Source organism: Oncorhynchus mykiss, chromosome 30 (assembly GCF_057628025.1).
Source record: "Oncorhynchus mykiss isolate SJ-2025 chromosome 30, ASM5762802v1, whole genome shotgun sequence".
Lineage (NCBI taxonomy): Eukaryota > Metazoa > Chordata > Actinopteri > Salmoniformes > Salmonidae > Oncorhynchus > Oncorhynchus mykiss.
In genome coordinates, this window is record NC_143051.1 from 29,647,769 (window position 1) to 29,672,856 (window position 25,088).

At 43.4% G+C, this 25,088-nt stretch overlaps 1 protein-coding gene across 1 annotated transcript; it reads left to right on the forward strand.

The window, feature by feature from the left end:
* The first annotated feature begins 16,613 nt into the window (after nt 1-16,613).
* On the forward strand, nt 16,614-24,681 carry LOC149970253 (uncharacterized). Its single transcript, XM_090228343.1, has 24 exons — nt 16,614-16,628; nt 17,044-17,105; nt 17,259-17,359; nt 17,535-17,628; nt 18,242-18,390; nt 18,582-18,712; nt 18,805-18,866; nt 19,020-19,120; nt 19,296-19,389; nt 20,003-20,151; nt 20,345-20,475; nt 20,568-20,629; nt 20,783-20,883; nt 21,059-21,152; nt 21,766-21,914; nt 22,108-22,238; nt 22,331-22,392; nt 22,546-22,646; nt 22,822-22,915; nt 23,529-23,677; nt 23,870-24,000; nt 24,093-24,154; nt 24,308-24,408; nt 24,584-24,681. Exons 1-24 carry the CDS (start codon nt 16,614-16,616, stop codon nt 24,679-24,681), a joined length of 2,424 nt encoding a protein of 807 aa, XP_090084469.1.
* The last annotated feature ends 407 nt before the right edge of the window (nt 24,682-25,088 follow it).

A 25,088-nucleotide genomic window follows, 5' to 3' on the forward strand; every position in this document is an offset into this window, starting at 1 on the left:
TAGCTCCCATGACCACTACACTTGCTGTACTGACTACAACAACCACAACTGCAGCTCCTGCTACAACAATTGTAGCTTCTACGTCAACCACAGCAGCTGCCTCTACGACAACTGCTGCTCCAACGACCACTACAATTCCAGAACCTATTACGACAACCACTGCAGTTCCTGCAACAACAACTGCTATTCTTACAACCACAGCGACTGCAGCACCTTCTACAACAACTACAACTTCAGCGCCTACGACAACCACAACAGCAACACCTACAACAACTGTAGCTCCCACGCCAACTGCAGCTCCTACAACACCTTTATCATCTACTTCAACCACAGCAGCTGCCTCTACGACAACCACTGCAGCTCTAACTACAACAACTGCTGCTCAAACGACCACTACAACTCCAGAACCTATTACGACAACCACTGCAGCTCCTGCTACAACAACTCCTTCAACAACTGTAGCTCCCATTACAACTGCAGCTCCTACAACAACTTTAGCATCTACTTCAACCACAGCTGCTGCCCCTACGACAGCCACTGCAGCCCTAACTACAACAACTGCTGTTCCTACGACCACTACAATTCCAGAACCTACTACGACAACCAGTGCAGCTTCTACTACAACAACTGCTGTTCTTACGACAACAACGACTGCAGCACCATCTACAACAACTACAACTTCAGCTCCTATGACAACCACAACAACAGCACCCACAACAACTGTAGCTCCCACGACAACTGCAGCTCCTTCAACAGCTTTAGCATCTACGACAACCACTGCAGCCCTAACTACAACAACTGCTGCTCCTACGACCACTGCAACTCCACAACCTACTACGACAACCAGTGCAACTCCTACTACAACAACTGCTGTTCTTACGACCACAGTGACTGCAGCACCTTCTACAACAACTACAACTTTATCTCCTACGACAACCACAACAACAGCACCTACTACAACACCTGAAGTTCCTACAACTGTAGCTCCGACGACCACTCCACCTGCTGTACTTACTACAACAATCACAACTACAGGTCCTGATACAACAACTGTAGCTTCTACGTCAACCACAGCAGCTGCCTCTACGACAACCACAGCTGCTCTAACTACAACAACTGCTGCTCCAACGACCACTACAATTCCAGAACCTATTACGACAACCACTGCAGTTCCTGCAACAACAACTGCTATTCTTACAACCACAGCGACTGCAGCACCTTCTACAACAACTACAACTTCAGCGCCTACGACAACCACAACAGCAACACCTACAACAACTGTAGCTCCCACGCCAACTGCAGCTCCTACAACACCTTTATCATCTACTTCAACCACAGCAGCTGCCTCTACGACAACCACTGCAGCTCTAACTACAACAACTGCTGCTCAAACGACCACTACAACTCCAGAACCTATTACGACAACCACTGCAGCTCCTGCTACAACAACTCCTTCAACAACTGTAGCTCCCATTACAACTGCAGCTCCTACAACAACTTTAGCATCTACTTCAACCACAGCTGCTGCCCCTACGACAGCCACTGCAGCCCTAACTACAACAACTGCTGTTCCTACGACCACTACAATTCCAGAACCTACTACGACAACCAGTGCAGCTTCTACTACAACAACTGCTGTTCTTACGACAACAACGACTGCAGCACCATCTACAACAACTACAACTTCAGCTCCTATGACAACCACAACAACAGCACCCACAACAACTGTAGCTCCCACGACAACTGCAGCTCCTTCAACAGCTTTAGCATCTACGACAACCACTGCAGCCCTAACTACAACAACTGCTGCTCCTACGACCACTGCAACTCCACAACCTACTACGACAACCAGTGCAACTCCTACTACAACAACTGCTGTTCTTACGACCACAGTGACTGCAGCACCTTCTACAACAACTACAACTTTATCTCCTACGACAACCACAACAACAGCACCTACTACAACACCTGAAGTTCCTACAACTGTAGCTCCGACGACCACTCCACCTGCTGTACTTACTACAACAATCACAACTACAGGTCCTGATACAACAACTGTAGCTTCTACGTCAACCACAGCAGCTGCCTCTACGACAACCACAGCTGCTCTAACTACAACAACTGCTGCTCCAACGACCACTACAATTCCAGAACCTATTACGACAACCACTGCAGTTCCTGCAACAACAACTGCTATTCTTACAACCACTGCAACTGCAGCACCTTCTACAACAACTACAACTTCAGCGCCTACAACAACTACAACTTCAGCGCCTACGACATCCACAACAGCAACACCTACAACAACTGTAGCTCCCACGACAACTGCAGCTCCTACAACAACTGTATCAACTACTTCATCCACAGCAGCTGCCTCTACGACAACCACTGCAGCTCTAACTACAACAACTGCTGCTCAAACGACCACTACAACTCCAGAACCTATTACGACAACCACTGCAGCTCCTGCTACAACTACAACTTCAGCTCCTACGACAACCACAACAACAGCAACTACAACAACTGTAGCTCCCATGACAACTCCAGCTCCTACAACAACTTTAGCGTCCACTTCAACCACAGCAGCTGCCTCTTCGACAGCCACTGCAGCTCTAACTACAACAACTGCTGCTCCTACGACCACTGCAACTCCAGAACCTATTACGACAACCAGTGCAGCTCCTACTACAACAACTGCTGTTCTAACGACCACAGTGACTGCAGCACCTTCTACAACAACTACAACTTCAGCTCCTACGACAACCACAACAACAGCACCTACAACAACTGTAGCTCCCACGACAACTGCGGCTCCTTCAACAGCTTTAGCATCTACGACAACCACTGCAGCCCTAACTACAACAACTGCTGCTCCTACGACCACTGCAACTCCACAACCTACTACGACAACCAGTGCAACTCCTACTACAACAACTGCTATTCTTACAACTGCTGCGCCTGCTTCACCTTCTTCAACAACTACAACTTCAGCGCCTACGACAACCACAACAGCAACACCTACAACAACTGTAGCTCCCACGACAACTGCAGCTCCTACAACAACTGTATCAACTACTTCATCCACAGCAGCTGCCTCTACGACAACCACTGCAGCTATAACTACAACAACTGCTACTCAAACCACCTCTACAACTCCAGAACCTATTACGACAACCACTGCAGCTCCTGCTACAACAACTACATCTTCAGCTCCTACGACAACCACAACAGCTACACCTACAACAACTCTAGCTCCCACGCCAACTGCAGCTCCTACAACAACTTTATCATCTACTTCAACCACAGCAGCTGCCTCTACGACAACCACTGCAGCTCTAACTACAACAACTGCTGCTCCTACGACCACTGCAACTCCACAACCTACTACGACAACCAGTGCAACTCCTACTACAACAACTGCTATTCTTACAACTGCTGCGCCTGCTTCACCTTCTTCAACAACTACAACTTCAGCGCCTACGACAACCACAACAGCAACACCTACAACAACTGTAGCTCCCACGACAACTGCAGCTCCTACAACAACTGTATCAACTACTTCATCCACAGCAGCTGCCTCTACGACAACCACTGCAGCTATAACTACAACAACTGCTACTCAAACCACCTCTACAACTCCAGAACCTATTACGACAACCACTGCAGCTCCTGCTACAACAACTACATCTTCAGCTCCTACGACAACCACAACAGCTACACCTACAACAACTCTAGCTCCCACGCCAACTGCAGCTCCTACAACAACTTTATCATCTACTTCAACCACAGCAGCTGCCTCTTCGACAGCCACTGCAGCTCTAACTACAACAACTACTGCTCCTACGACCACTGCAACTCCAGAACCTATTACGACAACCAGTGCAGCTCCTACTACAACAACTGCTGTTCTAACGACCACAGTGACTGCAGCACCTTCTACAACAACTACAACTTCAGCGCCTACAACATCTACAACTTCAGCGCCTACAACATCTACAACTTCAGCGCCTACGACAACCACAACAGCTACACCTACAACAACTGTAGCTCCCACGCCAACTGCAGCTCCTACAACAACTTTATCATCTACGTCAACAACAGCAGCTGCCTCTACGACAACCACTGTAGCGATAACTACAACAACTGCTACTCAAACCACCTCTACATCTCCAGAACCTATTACGACAACCACTGCAGCTCCTGCTACAACTACAACTTCAGCTCCTACGACAACCACAACAACAGCAACTACAACAACTGTAGCTCCCACGACAACTCCAGCTCCTACAACAACTTTAGCGTCCACTTCAACCACAGCAGCTGCCTCTACGACAACCACTGCAGCTCTAACTACAACAACTGCTGCTCCTACGACCACTGCAACTCCAGAACCTATTACGACAACCAGTGCAGCTCCTACTACAACAACTGCTGTTCTAACGACCACAGTGACTGCAGCACCTTCTACAACAACTACAACTTCAGCGCCTACGACAACCACAACAGCAACACCTACAACAACTGTAGCTCCCACGACAACTGCAGCTCCTACAACAACTGTAACTTCTACGTCAACCACAGTAGCTGCCCCTACGACAACCACAGCTGCTCTAACTACAACAACTGCTGCTCCAACGACCACTACAATTCCAGAACCTATTACGACAACCACTGCAGTTCCTGCAACAACAACTGCTATTCTTACAACCACTGCGACTGCAGCTCCTTCTACAACAACTACAACTTCAGCGCCTACGACAACCACAACAGCAACACCTACAACAACTGTAGCTCCCACGCCAACTGCAGCTCCTACAACACCTTTATCATCTACTTCAACCACAGCAGCTGCCTCTACGACAACCACTGCAGCTCTAACTACAACAACTGCTGCTCAAACGACCACTACAACTCCAGAACCTATTACGACAACCACTGCAGCTCTTGCTACAACAACTCCTTCAACAACTGTAGCTCCCACTACAACTGCAGCTCCTACAACAACTTTAGCATCTACTTCAACCACAGCTGCTGCCCCTACGACAGCCACTGCAGCCCTAACTACAACAACTGCTGTTCCTACGACCACTACAACTCCAGAACCTACTACGACAACCAGTGCAGCTTCTACTACAACAACTGCTGTTCTTACGACAACAACGACTGCAGCACCATCTACAACAACTACAACTTCAGCTCCTATGACAACCACAACAACAGCACCCACAACAACTGTAGCTCCCACGAAAACTGCAGCTCCTTCAACAGCTTTAGCATCTACGACAACCACTGCAGCCCTAACTACAACAACTGCTGCTACTACGACCACTGCAACTCCACAACCTACTACGACAACCAGTGCAACTCCTACTACAACAACTGCTGTTCTTACGACCACAGTGACTGCAGCACCTTCTACAACAACTACAACTTTATCTCCTACGACAACCACAACAACAGCACCTACTACAACACCTGAAGTTCCTACAACTGTAGCTCCGACGACCACTCCACCTGCTGTACTTACTACAACAATCACAACTACAGGTCCTGATACAACAACTGTAGCTTCTACGTCAACCACAGCAGCTGCCTCTACGACAACCACAGCTGCTCTAACTACAACAACTGCTGCTCCAACGACCACTACAATTCCAGAACCTATTACGACAACCACTGCAGTTCCTGCAACAACAACTGCTATTCTTACAACCACAGCAACTGCAGCACCTTCTACAACAACTACAACTTCAGCGCCTACAACAACTACAACTTCAGCGCCTACGACAACCACAACAGCAACACCTACAGCAACTGTAGCTCCCACGACAACTGCAGCTCCTACAACAACTGTATCAACTACTTCATCCACAGCAGCTGCCTCTACGACAACCACTGCAGCTCTAACTACAACAACTGCTGCTCAAACGACCACTACAACTCCAGAACCTATTACGACAACCACTGCAGCTCCTGCTACAACAACTCCTTCAACAACTGTAGCTCCCACTACAACTGCAGCTCCTACAACAACTTTAGCATCTACTTCAACCACAGCTGCTGCCCCTACAACAGCCACTGCAGCCCTAACTACAACAACTGCTGTTCCTACGACCACTACAACTCCAGAACCTACTACGACAACCAGTGCAGCTTCCACTACAACAACTGCTGTTCTTACGACCACAGTGACTGCAGCACCTTCTACAACAACTACAACTTTATCTCCTACGACAACCACAACAACAGCACCTACTACAACACCTGAAGTTCCTACAACTGTAGCTCCGACGACCACTCCACCTGCTGTACTTACTACAACAATCACAACTACAGGTCCTGATACAACAACTGTAGCTTCTACGTCAACCACAGCAGCTGCCTCTACGACAACCACAGCTGCTCTAACTACAACAACTGCTGCTCCAACGACCACTACAATTCCAGAACCTATTACAACAACCACTGCAGTTCCTGCAACAACAACTGCTATTCTTACAACCACAGCAACTGCAGCACCTTCTACAACAACTACAACTTCAGCGCCTACAACAACTACAACTTCAGCGCCTACGACAACCACAACAGCAACACCTACAGCAACTGTAGCTCCCACGACAACTGCAGCTCCTACAACAACTGTATCAACTACTTCATCCACAGCAGCTGCCTCTACGACAACCACTGCAGCTCTAACTACAACAACTGCTGCTCAAACGACCACTACAACTCCAGAACCTATTACGACAACCACTGCAGCTCCTGCTACAACAACTCCTTCAACAACTGTAGCTCCCACTACAACTGCAGCTCCTACAACAACTTTAGCATCTACTTCAACCACAGCTGCTGCCTCTACAACAGCCACTGCAGCCCTAACTACAACAACTGCTGTTCCTACGACCACTACAACTCCAGAACCTACTACGACAACCAGTGCAGCTTCCACTACAACAACTGCTGTTCTCACGACCACAGTGACTGCAGCACCTTCTACAACAACTACAACTTTATCTCCTACGACAACCACAACAACAGCACCTACTACAACTACAACTTCAGCTCCTACGACAACCACAACAACAGCAACTACAACAACTGTAGCTCTCCAGAACCTCTCCAGAACTCCAGAACTCTCCAGAACTCCAGAACCTATAACGACAACCACTGCAGCTCCTGCTACAACTACAACTTCAGCTCCTACGACAACCACAACAACAGCAACTACAACAACTGTAGCTCCCACGACAACTGCAGCTCCTACAAAAACTTTATCATCTACTTCAACCACAGCAGCTGCCTCTTCGACAGCCACTGCAGCTCTAACTACAACAAATGCTGCTCCTACGACCACTGCAACTCCAGAACCTATTACGACAACCAGTGCAGCTCCTTCTACAACAACTGCTGTTCTAACGACCACAGTGACTGCAGCACCTTCTACAACAACTACAACTTCAGCTCCTACGACAACCACAACAACAGCACCTACAACAACTGTAGCTCCCACGACAACTGCAGCTCCTTCAACAGCTTTAGCATCTACGACAACCACTGCAGCCCTAACTACAACAACTGCTGCTCCTACGACCACTGCAACTCCACAACCTACTACGACAACCAGTGCAACTCCTACTACAACAACTGCTATTCTTACAACCGCTGCGCCTGCTTCACCTTCTACAACAACTACAACTTCAGCGCCTACGACAACCACAACAGCAACACCTACAACAACTGTAGCTCCCACGACAACTGCAGCTCCTACAACAACTTTATCATCTACTTCAACCACAACAGCTGCCTCTACGACAACCACTGCAGCTCTAACTACAACAACTGCTGCTCAAACGACCATTACAACTCCAGAACCTATTACGACAACCACTGCAGCTCCTGCTGCAACAACTACATCTTCAGCTCCTACGACAACCACAACAGCTACACCTACAACAACTGTAGCTCCCACGCCAACTGCAGCTCCTACAACAACTTTATCATCTACTTCAACCACAGCAGCTGCCTCTACGACAACCACTGCAGCTCTAACTACAACAACTACTGCTCCTACGACTACTGCAACTCCAGAACCTATTACGACAACCAGTGCAGCTCCTACTACAACAACTGCTGTTCTAACGACCACAGTGACTGCAGCACCTTCTACAACAACTACAACTTCAGCGCCTACAACAACTACAACTTCAGCGCCTACGACAACCACAACAGCTACACCTACAACAACTGTAGCTCCCACGCCAACTGCAGCTCCTACAACAACTTTATCATCTACGTCAACAACAGCAGCTGCCTCTACGACAACCACTGTAGCTATAACTACAACAACTGCTACTCAAACCACCTCTACAACTCCAGAACCTATTACGACAACCACTGCAGCTCCTGCTACAACTACAACTTCAGCTCCTACGACAACCACAACAACAGCAACTACAACAACTGTAGCTCCCACGACAACTCCAGCTCATACAACAACTTTAGCGTCCACTTCAACCACAGCAGCTGCCTCTACGACAACCACTGCAGCTCTAACTACAACAACTGCTGCTCCTACGACCACTGCAACTCCAGAACCTATTACGACAACCAGTGCAGCTCCGACTACAACAACTGCTGTTCTAACGACCACAGTGACTGCAGCACCTTCTACAACAACTACAACTTCAGCGCCTACGACAACCACAACAGCAACACCTACAACAACTGTAGCTCCCACGACAACTGCAGCTCCTACAACAACTGTATCAACTACTTCATCCACAGCAGCTGCCTCTACGACAACCACTGCAGCTCTAACTACAACAACTGCTGCTCCAACGACCACTACAATTCCAGAACCTATTACGACAACCACTGCAGTTCCTGCAACAACAACTGCTATTCTTACAACCACTGCGACTGCAGCTCCTTCTACAACAACTACAACTTCAGCGCCTACGACAACCACAACAGCAACACCTACAACAACTGTAGCTCCCACGCCAACTGCAGCTCCTACAACACCTTTATCATCTACTTCAACCACAGCAGCTGCCTCTACGACAACCACTGCAGCTCTAACTACAACAACTGCTGCTCAAACGACCACTACAACTCCAGAACCTATTACGACAACCACTGCAGCTCCTGCTACAACAACTCCTTCAACAACTGTAGCTCCCACGACAACTGCAGCTCCTACAACAACTTTAGCATCTACTTCAACCACAGCTGCTGCCCCTACGACAGCCACTGCAGCCCTAACTACAACAACTGCTGTTCCTACGACCACTACAACTCCAGAACCTACTACGACAACCAGTGCAGCTCCTACTACAACAACTGCTGTTCTTACGACAACAACGACTGCAGCACCATCTACAACAACTACAACTTCAGCTCCTACGACAACCACAACAACAGCACCCACAACAACTGTAGCTCCCACGACAACTGCAGCTCCTTCAACAGCTTTAGCATCTACAACAACCACTGCAGCCCTAACTACAACAACTGCTGCTCAAACAACCACTACAACTCCAGAAACTATTACGACAACCACTGCAGCTCCTGCTACAACAACTACATCTTCAGCTCCTACGACAACCACAACAGCTACACCTACAACAACTGTAGCTCCCACGCCAACTGCAGCTCCTACAACAACTTTATCATCTACTTCAACCACAGCAGCTGCCTCTACGACAACCACTGCAGCTCTAACTACAACAACTGCTGCTCAATCGACCACTACAACTCCAGAACCTATTACGACAACCACTGCTGCTCCTGCTACAACTACAACTTCAGCTCCTACGACAACCACAACAACAGCAACTACAACAACTGTAGCTCCCACTACAACTCCAGCTCCTACAACAACTTTAGCGTCCACTTCAACCACAGCAGCTGCCTCTTCGACAGCCACTGCAGCTCTAACTACAACAACTGCTGCTCCTACGACCACTGCAACTCCAGAACCTATTACAACAACCAGTGCAACTCCTACTACAACAACTGCTGTTCTAACGACCACAGTGACTGCAGCACCTTCTACAACAACTACAACTTCAGCTCCTACGACAACCACAACAACAGCACCTACTACAACACCTGCAGTTCCTACAACTGTAGCTCCGACGACCACTCCACCTGCTGTACTTACTACAACAATCACAACTACAGGTCCTGATACAACAACTGTAGCTTCTACGTCAACCACAGCAGCTGCCTCTACGACAACCACAGCTGCTCTAACTACAACAACTGCTGCTCCAACGACCACTACAATTCCAGAACCTATTACGACAACCACTGCAGTTCCTGCAACAACAACTGCTATTCTTACAACCACTGCAACTGCAGCACCTTCTACAACAACTACAACTTCAGCGCCTACAACAACTACAACTTCAGCGCCTACGACAACCACAACAGCAACACCTACAACAACTGTAGCTCCCACGACAACTGCAGCTCCTACAACAACTGTATCAACTACTTCATCCACAGCAGCTGCCTCTACGACAACCACTGCAGCTCTAACTACAACAACTGCTGCTCAAACGACCACTACAACTCCAGAACCTATTACGACAACCACTGCAGCTCCTGCTACAACTACAACTTCAGCTCCTACGACAACCACAACAACAGCAACTACAACAACTGTAGCTCCCATGACAACTGCAGCTCCTACAAAAATTTTAGCGTCCACTTCAACCACAGCAGCTGCCTCTTCGACAGCCACTGCAGCTCTAACTACAACAACTGCTGCTCCTACGACCACTGCAACTCCAGAACCTATTACGACAACCAGTGCAGCTCCTACTACAACAACTGCTGTTCTAACGACCACAGTGACTGCAGCACCTTCTACAACAACTACAACTTCAGCTCCTACGACAACCACAACAACAGCACCTACAACAACTGTAGCTCCCACGACAACTGCAGCTCCTTCAACAGCTTTAGCATCTACGACAACCACTGCAGTTCTAACTACAACAACTGCTGCTCCTACGACCACTGCAACTCCACAACCTACTACGTCAACCAGTGCAACTCCTACTACAACAACTGCTGTTCTTACGACCACAGTGACTGCAGCACCTTCTACAACAACTACGACTTCAGCTCCTACGACAACCACAACAACAGCACCTACTACAACACCTGCAGTTCCTACAACTGTAGCTCCGACGACCACTCCACCTGCTGTACTTGCTACAACAATAACAACTACAGGTCCTGATACAACAACTGTAGCTTCTACGTCAACCACAGCAACTGCCTCTACGACAACCACAACAGCTCTAACTACAACAACTGCTGCTCCAACGACCACAACAACTCCACAACCTATTACGACAACCATTGCAGCTCTTGCAACAACAACTGCTATTCTTACAACCACTGCGACTGCAGCACCTTCTACAACAACTACAACTTCAGCGCCTACAACAACTACAACTTCAGCGCCTACGACAACCACAACAGCAACACCTACAACAACTGTAGCTCCCACGCCAACTGCAGCTCCTACAACAACTTTAGCATCTACTTCAACCACAGCAGCTGCCTCTACGACAACCACTGCAGCACTAACTAAGACAACTGCTGCTCAAACGACCACTACAACTCCAGAACCTATTACGACAACCACTGCAGCTCCTGCTACAACAACTACAACTTCAGCTCCTACGACAACTACAACAGCTACACCTACAACAACTGTAGCTCCCACGACAGCTGCAGCTCCTACAACAACTTTATCATCTACTTCAACCACAGCAGCTGCCTCTACGACAACCACTGCAGCACTAACTAAGACAACTGCTGCTCAAACGACCACTACAACTCCAGAACCTATTACGACAACCACTGCAGCTCCTGCTACAACTACAACTTCAGCTCCTACGACAACCACAACAACAGCAACTACAACAACTGTAGCTCCCACGACAACTCCAGCTCCTACAACAACTTTAGCGTCCACTTCAACCACAGCAGCTGCCTCTTCTACAGCCACTGCAGCCCTAACTACAACAATTGCTGCTCCTACGACCACTACAACTTCAGAACCTACTACGACAACCAGTGCAGCTCCTACTACAACAACTGCTGTTCTTACGACAACAACGACTACAGCACCATCTACAACAACTACAACTTCAGCTCCTACGACAACCACAACAACAGCACCTACTACAACACCTGCAGTTCCCACAACTGTAGCTCAGATGACCACTCCACCTGCTGTACTTGCTACAACAATCACAACTACAGGTCCTGATACAACAACTGTAGCTTCTACGTCAACCACAGCAACCGTCTCTACGACAACCACAGCAGCTCTAACTACAACAACTACTGCTCCAACGACCACAACAACACCAGAACCTATTACGACAACCACTGCAGCTCTTGCAACAACAACTGCTATTCTTACAACCACTGCGAATGCAGCACCTTCTACAACAACTACAACTTCAGGGTCTACGACAACCACAACAACAAAACCTACAACTACTCCTTCAACAACTGTAGTTCCCACGACAACTGCAGCTCCTACAACAACTTTAGCATCTACTTCAACCACAGCAGCTGCCCCTACGACAGCCACATCAGCCCTAACTACAACAACTGCTGTTCCTACGACCACTACAACTCCAGAACCTACTACGACAACCAGTGCAGCTCCTACTACAACAACTGCTGTTCTTACGACAACAACGACTGCAGCACCATCTACAACAACTACAACTTCAGCTCCTACGACAACCACAACAACAGCACCCACAACAACTGTAGCTCCCACGACAACTGCAGCTCCTTCAACAGCTTTAGCATCTACAACAACCACTGCAGCCCTAACTACAACAACTGCTGCTCCTACGACCACTGCAACTCCACAACCTACTACGACAACCAGTGCAACTCCTACTACAACAACTGCTGTTCTTACGACCACAGTGACTGCAGCACCTTCTACAACAACTACAACTTCAGCTCCTACGACAACCACAACAACAGCACCTACTACAACACCTGCAGTTCCTACAACTGTAGCTCCGACGACCACTCCACCTGCTGTACTTACTACAACAATCACAACTACAGGTCCTGATACAACAACTGTAGCTTCTACGTCAACCACAGCAGCTGCCTCTATGACAACCACAGCTGCTCTAACTACAACAACTGCTGCTCCAACGACCACTACAATTCCAGAACCTATTACGACAACCACTGCAGTTCCTGCAACAACAACTGCTATTCTCACAACCACTGCGACTGCAGCACCTTCTACAACAACTACAACTTCAGCGCCTACAACAACTACAACTTCAGCGCTTACGACAACCACAACAGCAACACCTACAACAACTGTAGCTCCCACGACAACTGCAGCTCCTAAAACAACTTTATCAACTACTTCATCCACAGCAGCTGCCTCTACGACAACCACTGCAGCTCTAACTACAACAACTGCTGCTCAAACAACCACTACAACTCCAGAAACTATTACGACAACCACTGCAGCTCCTGCTACAACAACTACATCTTCAGCTCCTACGACAACCACAACAGCTACACCTACAACAACTGTAGCTCCCACGCCAACTGCAGCTCCTACAACAACTTTATCATCTACTTCAACCACAGCAGCTGCCTCTACGACAACCACTGCAGCTCTAACTACAACAACTGCTGCTCAATCGACCACTACAACTCCAGAACCTATTACGACAACCACTGCTGCTCCTGCTACAACTACAACTTCAGCTCCTACGACAACCACAACAACAGCAACTACAACAACTGTAGCTCCCACTACAACTCCAGCTCCTACAACAACTTTAGCGTCCACTTCAACCACAGCAGCTGCCTCTTCGACAGCCACTGCAGCTCTAACTACAACAACTGCTGCTCCTACGACCACTGCAACTCCAGAACCTATTACAACAACCAGTGCAACTCCTACTACAACAACTGCTGTTCTAACGACCACAGTGACTGCAGCACCTTCTACAACAACTACAACTTCTGCTCCTACGACAACCACAACAACAGCACCTACTACAACACCTGCAGTTCCTACAACTGTAGCTCCGACGACCACTCCACCTGCTGTACTTACTACAACAATCACAACTACAGGTCCTGATACAACAACTGTAGCTTCTACGTCAACCACAGCAGCTGCCTCTACGACAACCACAGCTGCTCTAACTACAACAACTGCTGCTCCAACGACCACTACAATTCCAGAACCTATTACGACAACCACTGCAGTTCCTGCAACAACAACTGCTATTCTCACAACCACTGCGACTGCAGCACCTTCTACAACAACTACAACTTCAGCGCCTACAACAACTACAACTTCAGCGCCTACGACAACCACAACAGCAACACCTACAACAACTGTAGCTCCCACGACAACTGCAGCTCCTAAAACAACTTTATCAACTACTTCATCCACAGCAGCTGCCAGTACGACAACCACTGCAGCTCCTGCTACAACAACTACATCTTCAGCTCCTACGACAACCACAACAGCTACACCTACAACAACTGTAGCTCCCACGCCAACTGCAGCTTCTACAACAACTTTATCATCTACTTCAACCACAGCAGCTGCATCTACGACAACCACTGCAGCTCTAACTACAACAACTGCTGCTCAATCGACCACTACAACTCCAGAACCTATTACGACAACCACTGCAGCTCCTGCTACAACAACTACAACTTCAGCTCATACGACAACCACAACAGGAACACCTACTACAACTGTAGCTCCCACGACAGCTGTAGCCCCTACAACAACTTTAGCATCTACTTCAACCACAGCAGCTGCCTCTACGACAACCACTGCAACTCTAACTACAACAACTGCTGCTCCTACGACCACTGCAACTCCACAACCTACTACGACAAAAAGTGCAGCTCCTTCTACAACAACTGCTGTTCTTACGACAACAACGACTGCAGCACCATCAACAACAACTACAACTTCAGCTCCTACGACAACCACAACAACAGCACCTACAACAACTGTTGCTCCCACGACAACTGCAGCTCCTACAACAGCTTTAGCATCTACGACCATTGCAGCCCTAACTACAACAACTGCTGTTCCTACGACCACTACAACTCCAGAACCTACTACGACAACCAGTGCAGCTTCTACTACAACAACTGCTGTTCTTACGACAACAACGACTGCAGCACCATCTACAACAACTACAACTTCAGCTCCTATGACAACCACAACAATAGCACCCTCAGCAACTGTAGCTCCCACGACAACTGCAGCTCCTTCAACAGCTTTAGCATCTAAGACAACCACTGCAACTCTAACTACAACAACTGCTGCTCCTATGACCACTGCAACTCCACAACCTACTACGACAACCAGAGCAGCTCCTACTACAACAACGACAACAGCACTTACAACAACTGTAGCTCCCACGACAACTGCAGCTCCAACAACAGCTTTAGCATTTACGACAACCACTGCAGCCCTAACTACAACAACTGCTGCTCCTATGACCACTGCAACTCCACAACCTACTACGACAACTAGTGCAGCTCCCACTACAACAACTGCTGTTCTAACGACCGGAGTGACTGCAGCACCTTCTACAACAACTACAACTTCAGCTCCTACGACAACCACAACAACATCACCTACAACAACTGTAGCTTCCACGACAACTGCAGCTCCTACAACAGCTTTAGCATCTGCGACCATTGCAGCCCTAACTACAACAACTGCTGCTCCAACGATCACTGCAACAACTACCAACACCACACCACTTCCTACCCTTTTGACTTCAGTGACATCAACAACTAGGTAAGCAAGATAATTTATTATAATGTTTTCATACAATTCAATGAACACTTTGTCAAACAAGGAACCTTTGCAACAATGAACCATGTATATCCATGCTTGTGTCGTTAACTACTGATGTTTTAATTAAAAGCATCCAAAATGTCAACCTTTCTTTAGAAAAGCTCTTTGAGTGCATCAATCGGTCAAAAGGCTTAATATAAATCCAATCCATTATAATTAATGTGCTTGCTGAAGGCAAGACCACTAGATTTCTTACATACTTTTTCTAATTATTTTAACATTTTCTAAACGTTCTAAACTAAAACAATTTAAATGAGTATAAATTAGCATATAATAACCCACCAAAAATAATATTAACTCTTGAACCGTTCAAGCTAGAGAGACCGAACCAACTTTCATATGTTCAGGCTATCCTTTCCTATCCTATCCTATCCATCAATCAATCTTTCCATCGACTTTCTTTTTCCAATTATAACCAGTCACTACCATTACTACTGCAGTGATTACCAATCCTGTAACTTATTTTACAACCATGATTACTTTAAGACAAGCTAGCAAGTACACACATTTTCTTTAGGAAATGTAATTTTCCATGTATTATTATTTTCTCTTAGATTCGGCACAGTGGGAGTTTTTGTTAAACTGATATTCAAGGTCAAAACACCAGTCCCCACTGAGGATGATGTCCTTGGTGCCGTCAAGAAGCAATTGTCTCCTCAATTCACGACCACTCAAACCACCTTCCAGAATGCAACTTATATCAGTGAGTTCAACAAATTAGGCTTCATGAAGACATTTTTTTCCACTCTATAAAATAATCTCTTAATAAGTAAACATTCAACTGCTCCTGCTATCTAAATACTTTTTGAATGTTTTTTAATGTTGTTGAAACTCCTAAATTGTAGCAGTTCATTTGATCTGTTGCTATAGTGACCATTTTTTTGTGTGCTCACAGAACTTACAGATACTTCATTTGCCATCGACCTTGGTTTCAAAATAACCAATGTAACGCAGGAGTCTCTAAGTAATAGACTCACACTCACCAATGAGACCGAAACCCAGATACAGGATTCAATTAACAGACTAGTAAGATACTGTACTTCTACACATAAGATACATCCATGGTAATGTTCAGGTCATGATAGTAATTGACAACTTGATGTTTTGTCCCCTTTTAGCTCCATAAGGTTCTCAGTGAACCAGACGGCAAACAGTTTCAATTTCCCAACGCCAACTTCATGTAAGTACAACGTCATAACCTTGAACCAACCCGTCTTTCTCAACTGCACTCTTTAGAATTTCTGCAAATTTCATTTAGCTGCTGCTTGTGCAGCTAAACAGGATGAAAGGAATATGTTTAACTCTCACACAAAACCCATTTTTACGTCCACAGTGATGATGGCACTGAAATCACGGCAAACGTGACGTATGTATACAAAGAGGAAGATGTCAACCACCCTAGTGGTTTTCTACAGGAAGTCTTAAAAGTCTCAGGTATGCTGCTTTTGTTACCATACAGTTGTCATTTCTATGTTTATTTATGACAGTGAGTTATCAAACACCATGTAACGTGTATAATACTCAATCTCGAAAACACTTATATATCAATGTTATATGACATATTACAAGTTTATAATCCCTCTAAAATGTATTTCCATTTCTATTCTAGGTATCCTGACCACCACTGTTGCCCCAACAACAACAACAACTACCAACACCACACCACTTCCTACCCTTTTGACTTCAGTGACATCAACAACTAGGTAAGCAAGATCATTTATTATAATGTTTTCATACTATTCAATTGACACTTTGTCAAACAAGGAACCTTTGCAACAATGAACCATGTATATCCATGCTTGTGTCGTTAACTACTGATGTTTTAATAAAAGCATCCAAAATGTCAACCTTTCTTTAGAAAAGCTCTTTGAGTGCATCAATCGGTCAAAAGGCTTAATATAAATCCAATCCATTATAATTAATGTGCTTGATGAAGGCAAGACCACTAGATTTCTTACATACTTTTTCTAATTATTTTAACATTTTCTAAACGTTCTAAACTAAAACAATTTAAATGAGTATAAATTAGCATATAATAACCCACCAAAAATAATATTAACTCTTGAACCGTTCAAGCTAGAGAGACCAAACCAACTTTCATATGTTCAGGCTATCCTTTCCTATCCTATCCTATCCATCAATCAATCTTTCCATCGACTTTCTTTTTCCAATTATAACCAGTCACTACCATTACTACTGCAGTGATTACCAATCCTGTAACTTATTTTACAACCATGATTACTTTAAGACAAGCTAGCAAGTACACACATTTTCTTTAGGAAATGTAATTTTCCATGTATTATTATTTTCTCTTAGATTCGGCACAGTGGGAGTTTTTGTTAAACTGATATTCAAGGTCAAAACACCAGTCCCCACTGAGGATGATGTCCTTGGTGCCGTCAAGAAGCAATTGTCTCCTCAATTCACGACCACTCAAACCACCTTCCAGAATGCAACTTATATCAGTGAGTTCAACAAATTAGGCTTCATGAAGACATTTTTTCTACTCTATAAAATAATCTCTTAATAAGTAAACATTCAACTGCTCCTGCTATCTAAATACTTTTTGAATGTTTTTTAATGTTGTTGAAACTCCTAAATTGTAGCAGTTCATTTGATCTGTTGCTATAGTGACCTTTTTTTTGTGTGCTCACAGAACTTACAGATACTTCATTTGCCATCGACCTTGGTTTCAAAATAACCAATGTAACGCAGGAGTCTCTAAGTAATAGACTCACACTCACCAATGAGACCGAAACCCAGATACAGGATTCAATTAACAGACTAGTAAGATACTGTACTTCTACACATAAGATACATCCATGGTCATGTTCAGGTCATGATAGTAATTGACAACTTGATGTTTTGTCCCCTTTTAGCTCCATAAGGTTCTCAGTGAACCAGACGGCAAACAGTTTCAATTTCCCAACGCCAACTTCATGTAAGTACAACGTCATAACCTTGAACCAACCCGTCTTTCTCAACTGCACTCTTTAGAATTTCTGCAAATTTAATTTAGCTGCTGCTTGTGCAGCTAAACAGGATGAAAGGAACATGTTTAACTCTCACACAAAACCCATTTTTACGTCCACAGTGATGATGGCACTGAAATCACGGCAAACGTGACGTATGTATACAAAGAGGAAGATGTCAACCACCCTAGTGGTTTTCTACAGGAAGTCTTAAAAGTCTCAGGTATGCTGCTTTTGTTACCATACAGTTGTCATTTCTATGTTTATTTATGACAGTGAGTTATCAAACACCATGTAACGTGTATAATACTCAATCTCAAAAACACTTATATATCAATGTTATATGACATATTACAAGTTTATAATCCCTCTAAAATGTATTTCCATTTCTATTCTAGGTCTCCTGACCACCACTGTTGCCCCAACAACAACAACAACTACCAACACCACACCACTTCCTACCCTTTTGACTTCAGTGACATCAACAACTAGGTAAGCAAGATCATTTATTATAATGTTTTCATACTATTCAATTGACACTTTGTCAAACAAGGAACCTTTGCAACAATGAACCATGTATATCCATGCTTGTGTCGTTAACTACTGATGTTTTAGTAAAAGCATCCAAAATTTCAACCTTTCTTTAGAAAAGCTCTTTGAGTGCATCAATCGGTCAAAAGGCTTAATATAAATCCAATCCATTATAATTAATGTGCTTGCTGAAGGCAAGACCACTAGATTTCTTACATACTTTTTCTAATTATTTTAACATTTTCTAAACGTTCTAAACTAAAACAATTTAAATGAGTATAAATTATCATATAATAACCCACCAAAAATAATATTAACTCTTGAACCGTTCAAGCTAGAGAGACCGAACCAACTTTCATATGTTCAGGCTATCCTTTCCTATCCTATCCTATCCATCAATCAATCTTTCCATCGACTTTCTTTTTCCAATTATAACCAGTCACTACCATTACTACTGCAGTGATTACCAATCCTGTAACTTATTTTACAACCATGATTACTTTAAGACAAGCTAGCAAGTACACACATTTTCTTTAGGAAATGTAATTTTCCATGTATTATTATTTTCTCTTAGATTCGGCACAGTGGGAGTTTTTGTTAAACTGATATTCAAGGTCAAAACACCAGTCCCCACTGAGGATGATGTCCTTGGTGCCGTCAAGAAGCAATTGTCTCCTCAATTCACGACCACTCAAACCACCTTCCAGAATGCAACTTATATCAGTGAGTTCAACAAATTAGGCTTCATGAAGACATTTTTTTCCACTCTATAAAATAATCTCTTAATAAGTAAACATTCAACTGCTCCTGCTATCTAAATACTTTTTGAATGTTTTTTAATGTTGTTGAAACTCCTAAATTGTAGCAGTTCATTTGATCTGTTGCTATAGTGACCATTTTTTTTGTGTGCTCACAGAACTTACAGATACTTCATTTGCCATCGACCTTGGTTTCAAAATAACCAATGTAACGCAGGAGTCTCTAAGTAATAGACTCACACTCACCAATGAGACCGAAACCCAGATACAGGATTCAATTAACAGACTAGTAAGATACTGTACTTCTACACATAAGATACATCCATGGTCATGTTCAGGTCATGATAGTAATTGACAACTTGATGTTTTGTCCCCTTTTAGCTCCATAAGGTTCTCAGTGAACCAGACGGCAAACAGTTTCAATTTCCCAACGCCAACTTCATGTAAGTACAACGTCATAACCTTGAACCAACCCGTCTTTCTCAACTGCACTCTTTAGAATTTCTGCAAATTTCATTTAGCTGCTGCTTGTGCAGCTAAACAGGATGAAAGGAACATGTTTAACTCTCACACAAAACCCATTTTTACGTCCACAGTGATGATGGCACTGAAATCACGGCAAACGTGACGTATGTATACAAAGAGGAAGATGTCAACCACCCTAGTGGTTTTCTACAGGAAGTCTTAAAAGTCTCAGGTATGCTGCTTTTGTTACCATACAGTTGTCATTTCTATGTTTATTTATGACAGTGAGTTATCAAACACCATGTAACGTGTATAATACTCAATCTCGAAAACACTTATATATCAATGTTATATGACATATTACAAGTTTATAATCCCTCTAAAATGTATTTCCATTTCTATTCTAGGTCTCCTGACCACCACTGTTGCCCCAACAACAACAACAACTACCAACACCACACCACTTCCTACCCTTTTGACTTCAGTGACATCAACAACTAGGTAAGCAAGATCATTTATTATAATGTTTTCATACTATTCAATTGACACTTTGTCAAACAAGGAACCTTTGCAACAATGAACCATGTATATCCATGCTTGTGTCGTTAACTACTGATGTTTTAATAAAAGCATCCAAAATGTCAACCTTTCTTTAGAAAAGCTCTTTGAGTGCATCAATCGGTCAAAAGGCTTAATATAAATCCAATCCATTATAATTAATGTGCTTGATGAAGGCAAGACCACTAGATTTCTTACATACTTTTTCTAATTATTTTAACATTTTCTAAACGTTCTAAACTAAAACAATTTAAATGAGTATAAATTAGCATATAATAACCCACCAAAAATAATATTAACTCTTGAACCGTTCAAGCTAGAGAGACCAAACCAACTTTCATATGTTCAGGCTATCCTTTCCTATCCTATCCTATCCATCAATCAATCTTTCCATCGACTTTCTTTTTCCAATTATAACCAGTCACTACCATTACTACTGCAGTGATTACCAATCCTGTAACTTATTTTACAACCATGATTACTTTAAGACAAGCTAGCAAGTACACACATTTTCTTTAGGAAATGTAATTTTCCATGTATTATTATTTTCTCTTAGATTCGGCACAGTGGGAGTTTTTGTTAAACTGATATTCAAGGTCAAAACACCAGTCCCCACTGAGGATGATGTCCTTGGTGCCGTCAAGAAGCAATTGTCTCCTCAATTCACGACCACTCAAACCACCTTCCAGAATGCAACTTATATCAGTGAGTTCAACAAATTAGGCTTCATGAAGACATTTTTTTCCACTCTATAAAATAATCTCTTAATAAGTAAACATTCAACTGCTCCTGCTATCTAAATACTTTTTGAATGTTTTTGAATGTTGTTGAAACTCCTAAATTGTAGCAGTTCATTTGATCTGTTGCTATAGTGACCATTTTTTTTGTGTGCTCACAGAACTTACAGATACTTCATTTGCCATCGACCTTGGTTTCAAAATAACCAATGTAACGCAGGAGTCTCTAAGTAATAGACTCACACTCACCAATGAGACCGAAACCCAGATACAGGATTCAATTAACAGACTAGTAAGATACTGTACTTCTACACATAAGATACATCCATGGTCATGTTCAGGTCATGATAGTAATTGACAACTTGATGTTTTGTCCCCTTTTAGCTCCATAAGGTTCTCAGTGAACCAGACGGCAAACAGTTTCAATTTCCCAACGCCAACTTCATGTAAGTACAACGTCATAACCTTGAACCAACCCGTCTTTCTCAACTGCACTCTTTAGAATTTCTGCAAATTTCATTTAGCTGCTGCTTGTGCAGCTAAACAGGATGAAAGGAACATGTTTAACTCTCACACAAAACCTATTTTTACGTCCACAGTGATGATGGCACTGAAATCACGGCAAACGTGACGTATGTATACAAAGAGGAAGATGTCAACCACCCTAGTGGTTTTCTACAGGAAGTCTTAAAAGCCTCAGGTATGCTGCTTTTGTTACCATACAGTTGTCATTTCTATGTTTATTTATGACAGTGAGTTATCAAACACCATGTAACGTGTATAATACTCAATCTCGAAAACACTTATATATCAATGTTATATGACATATTACAAGTTTATAATCCCTCTAAAATGTATTTCCATTTCTATTCTAGGTCTCCTGACCACCACTGTTGCCCCAACAACAACAACAACTACCAACACCACACCACTTCCTACCCTTTTGACTTCAGTGACATCAACAACTAGGTAAGCAAGATCATTTATTATAATGTTTTCATACTATTCAATTGACACTTTGTCAAACAAGGAACCTTTGCAACAATGAACCATGTATATCCATGCTTGTGTCGTTAACTACTGATGTTTTAATAAAAGCATCCAAAATGTCAACCTTTCTTTAGAAAAGCTCTTTGAGTGCATCAATTGGTCAAAAGGCTTAATATAAATCCAATCCATTATAATTAATGTGCTTGATGAAGGCAAGACCACTAGATTTCTTACATACTTTTTCTAATTATTTTAACATTTTCTAAACGTTCTAAACTAAAACAATTTAAATGAGTATAAATTAGCATATAATAACCCACCAAAAATAATATTAACTCTTGAACCGTTCCAGCTAGAGAGACCGAACCAACTTTCATATGTTCAGGCTATCCTTTCCTATCCTATCCTATCCATCAATCAATCTTTCCATCGACTTTCTTTTTCCAATTATAACCAGTCACTACCATTACTACTGCAGTGATTACCAATCCTGTAACTTATTTTACAACCATGATTACTTTAAGACAAGCTAGCAAGTACACACATTTTCTTTAGGAAATGTAATTTTCCATGTATTATTATTTTCTCTTAGATTCGGCACAGTGGGAGTTTTTGTTAAACTGATATTCAAGGTCAAAACACCAGTCCCCACTGAGGATGATGTCCTTGGTGCCGTCAAGAAGCAATTGTCTCCTCAATTCACGACCACTCAAACCACCTTCCAGAATGCAACTTATATCAGTGAGTTCAACAAATTAGGCTTCATGAAGACATTTTTTTCCACTCTATAAAATAATCTCTTAATAAGTAAACATTCAACTGCTCCTGCTATCTAAATACTTTTTGAATGTTTTTTAATGTTGTTGAAACTCCTAAATTGTAGCAGTTCATTTGATCTGTTGCTATAGTGACCATTTTTTTGTGTGCTCACAGAACTTACAGATACTTCATTTGCCATCGACCTTGGTTTCAAAATAACCAATGTAACGCAGGAGTCTCTAAGTAATAGACTCACACTCACCAATGAGACCGAAACCCAGATACAGGATTCAATTAACAGACTAGTAAGATACTGTACTTCTACACATAAGATACATCCATGGTCATGTTCAGGTCATGATAGTAATTGACAACTTGATGTTTTGTCCCCTTTTAGCTCCATAAGGTTCTCAGTGAACCAGACGGCAAACAGTTTCAATTTCCCAACGCCAACTTCATGTAAGTACAACGTCATAACCTTGAACCAACCCGTCTTTCTCAACTGCACTCTTTAGAATTTCTGCAAATTTCATTTAGCTGCTGCTTGTGCAGCTAAACAGGATGAAAGGAACATGTTTAACTCTCACACAAAACCCATTTTTACGTCCACAGTGATGATGGCACTGAAATCACGGCAAACGTGACGTATGTATACAAAGAGGAAGATGTCAACCACCCTAGTGGTTTTCTACAGGAAGTCTTAAAAGTCTCAGGTATGCTGCTTTTGTTACCATACAGTTGTCATTTCTATGTTTATTTATGACAGTGAGTTATCAAACACCATGTAACGTGTATAATACTCAATCTCGAAAACACTTATATATCAATGTTATATGACATATTACAAGTTTATAATCCCTCTAAAATGTATTTCCATTTCTATTCTAGGTCTCCTGACCACCACTGTTGCCCCAACAACAACAACAACTACCAACACCACACCACTTCCTACCCTTTTGACTTCAGTGACATCAACAACTAGGTAAGCAAGATGATTTATTATAATGTTTTCATACTATTCAATTGACACTTTGTCAAACAAGGAACCTTTGCAACAATGAACCATGTATATCCATGCTTGTGTCGTTAACTACTGATGTTTTAATAAAAGCATCCAAAATGTCAACCTTTCTTTAGAAAAGCTCTTTGAGTGCATCAATCGGTCAAAAGGCTTAATATAAATCCAATCCATTATAATTAATGTGCTTGATGAAGGCAAGACCACTAGATTTCTTACATACTTTTTCTAATTATTTTAACATTTTCTAAACGTTCTAAACTAAAACAATTTAAATGAGTATAAATTAGCATATAATAACCCACCAAAAATAATATTAACTCTTGAACCGTTCAAGCTAGAGAGACCGAACCAACTTTCATATGTTCAGGCTAT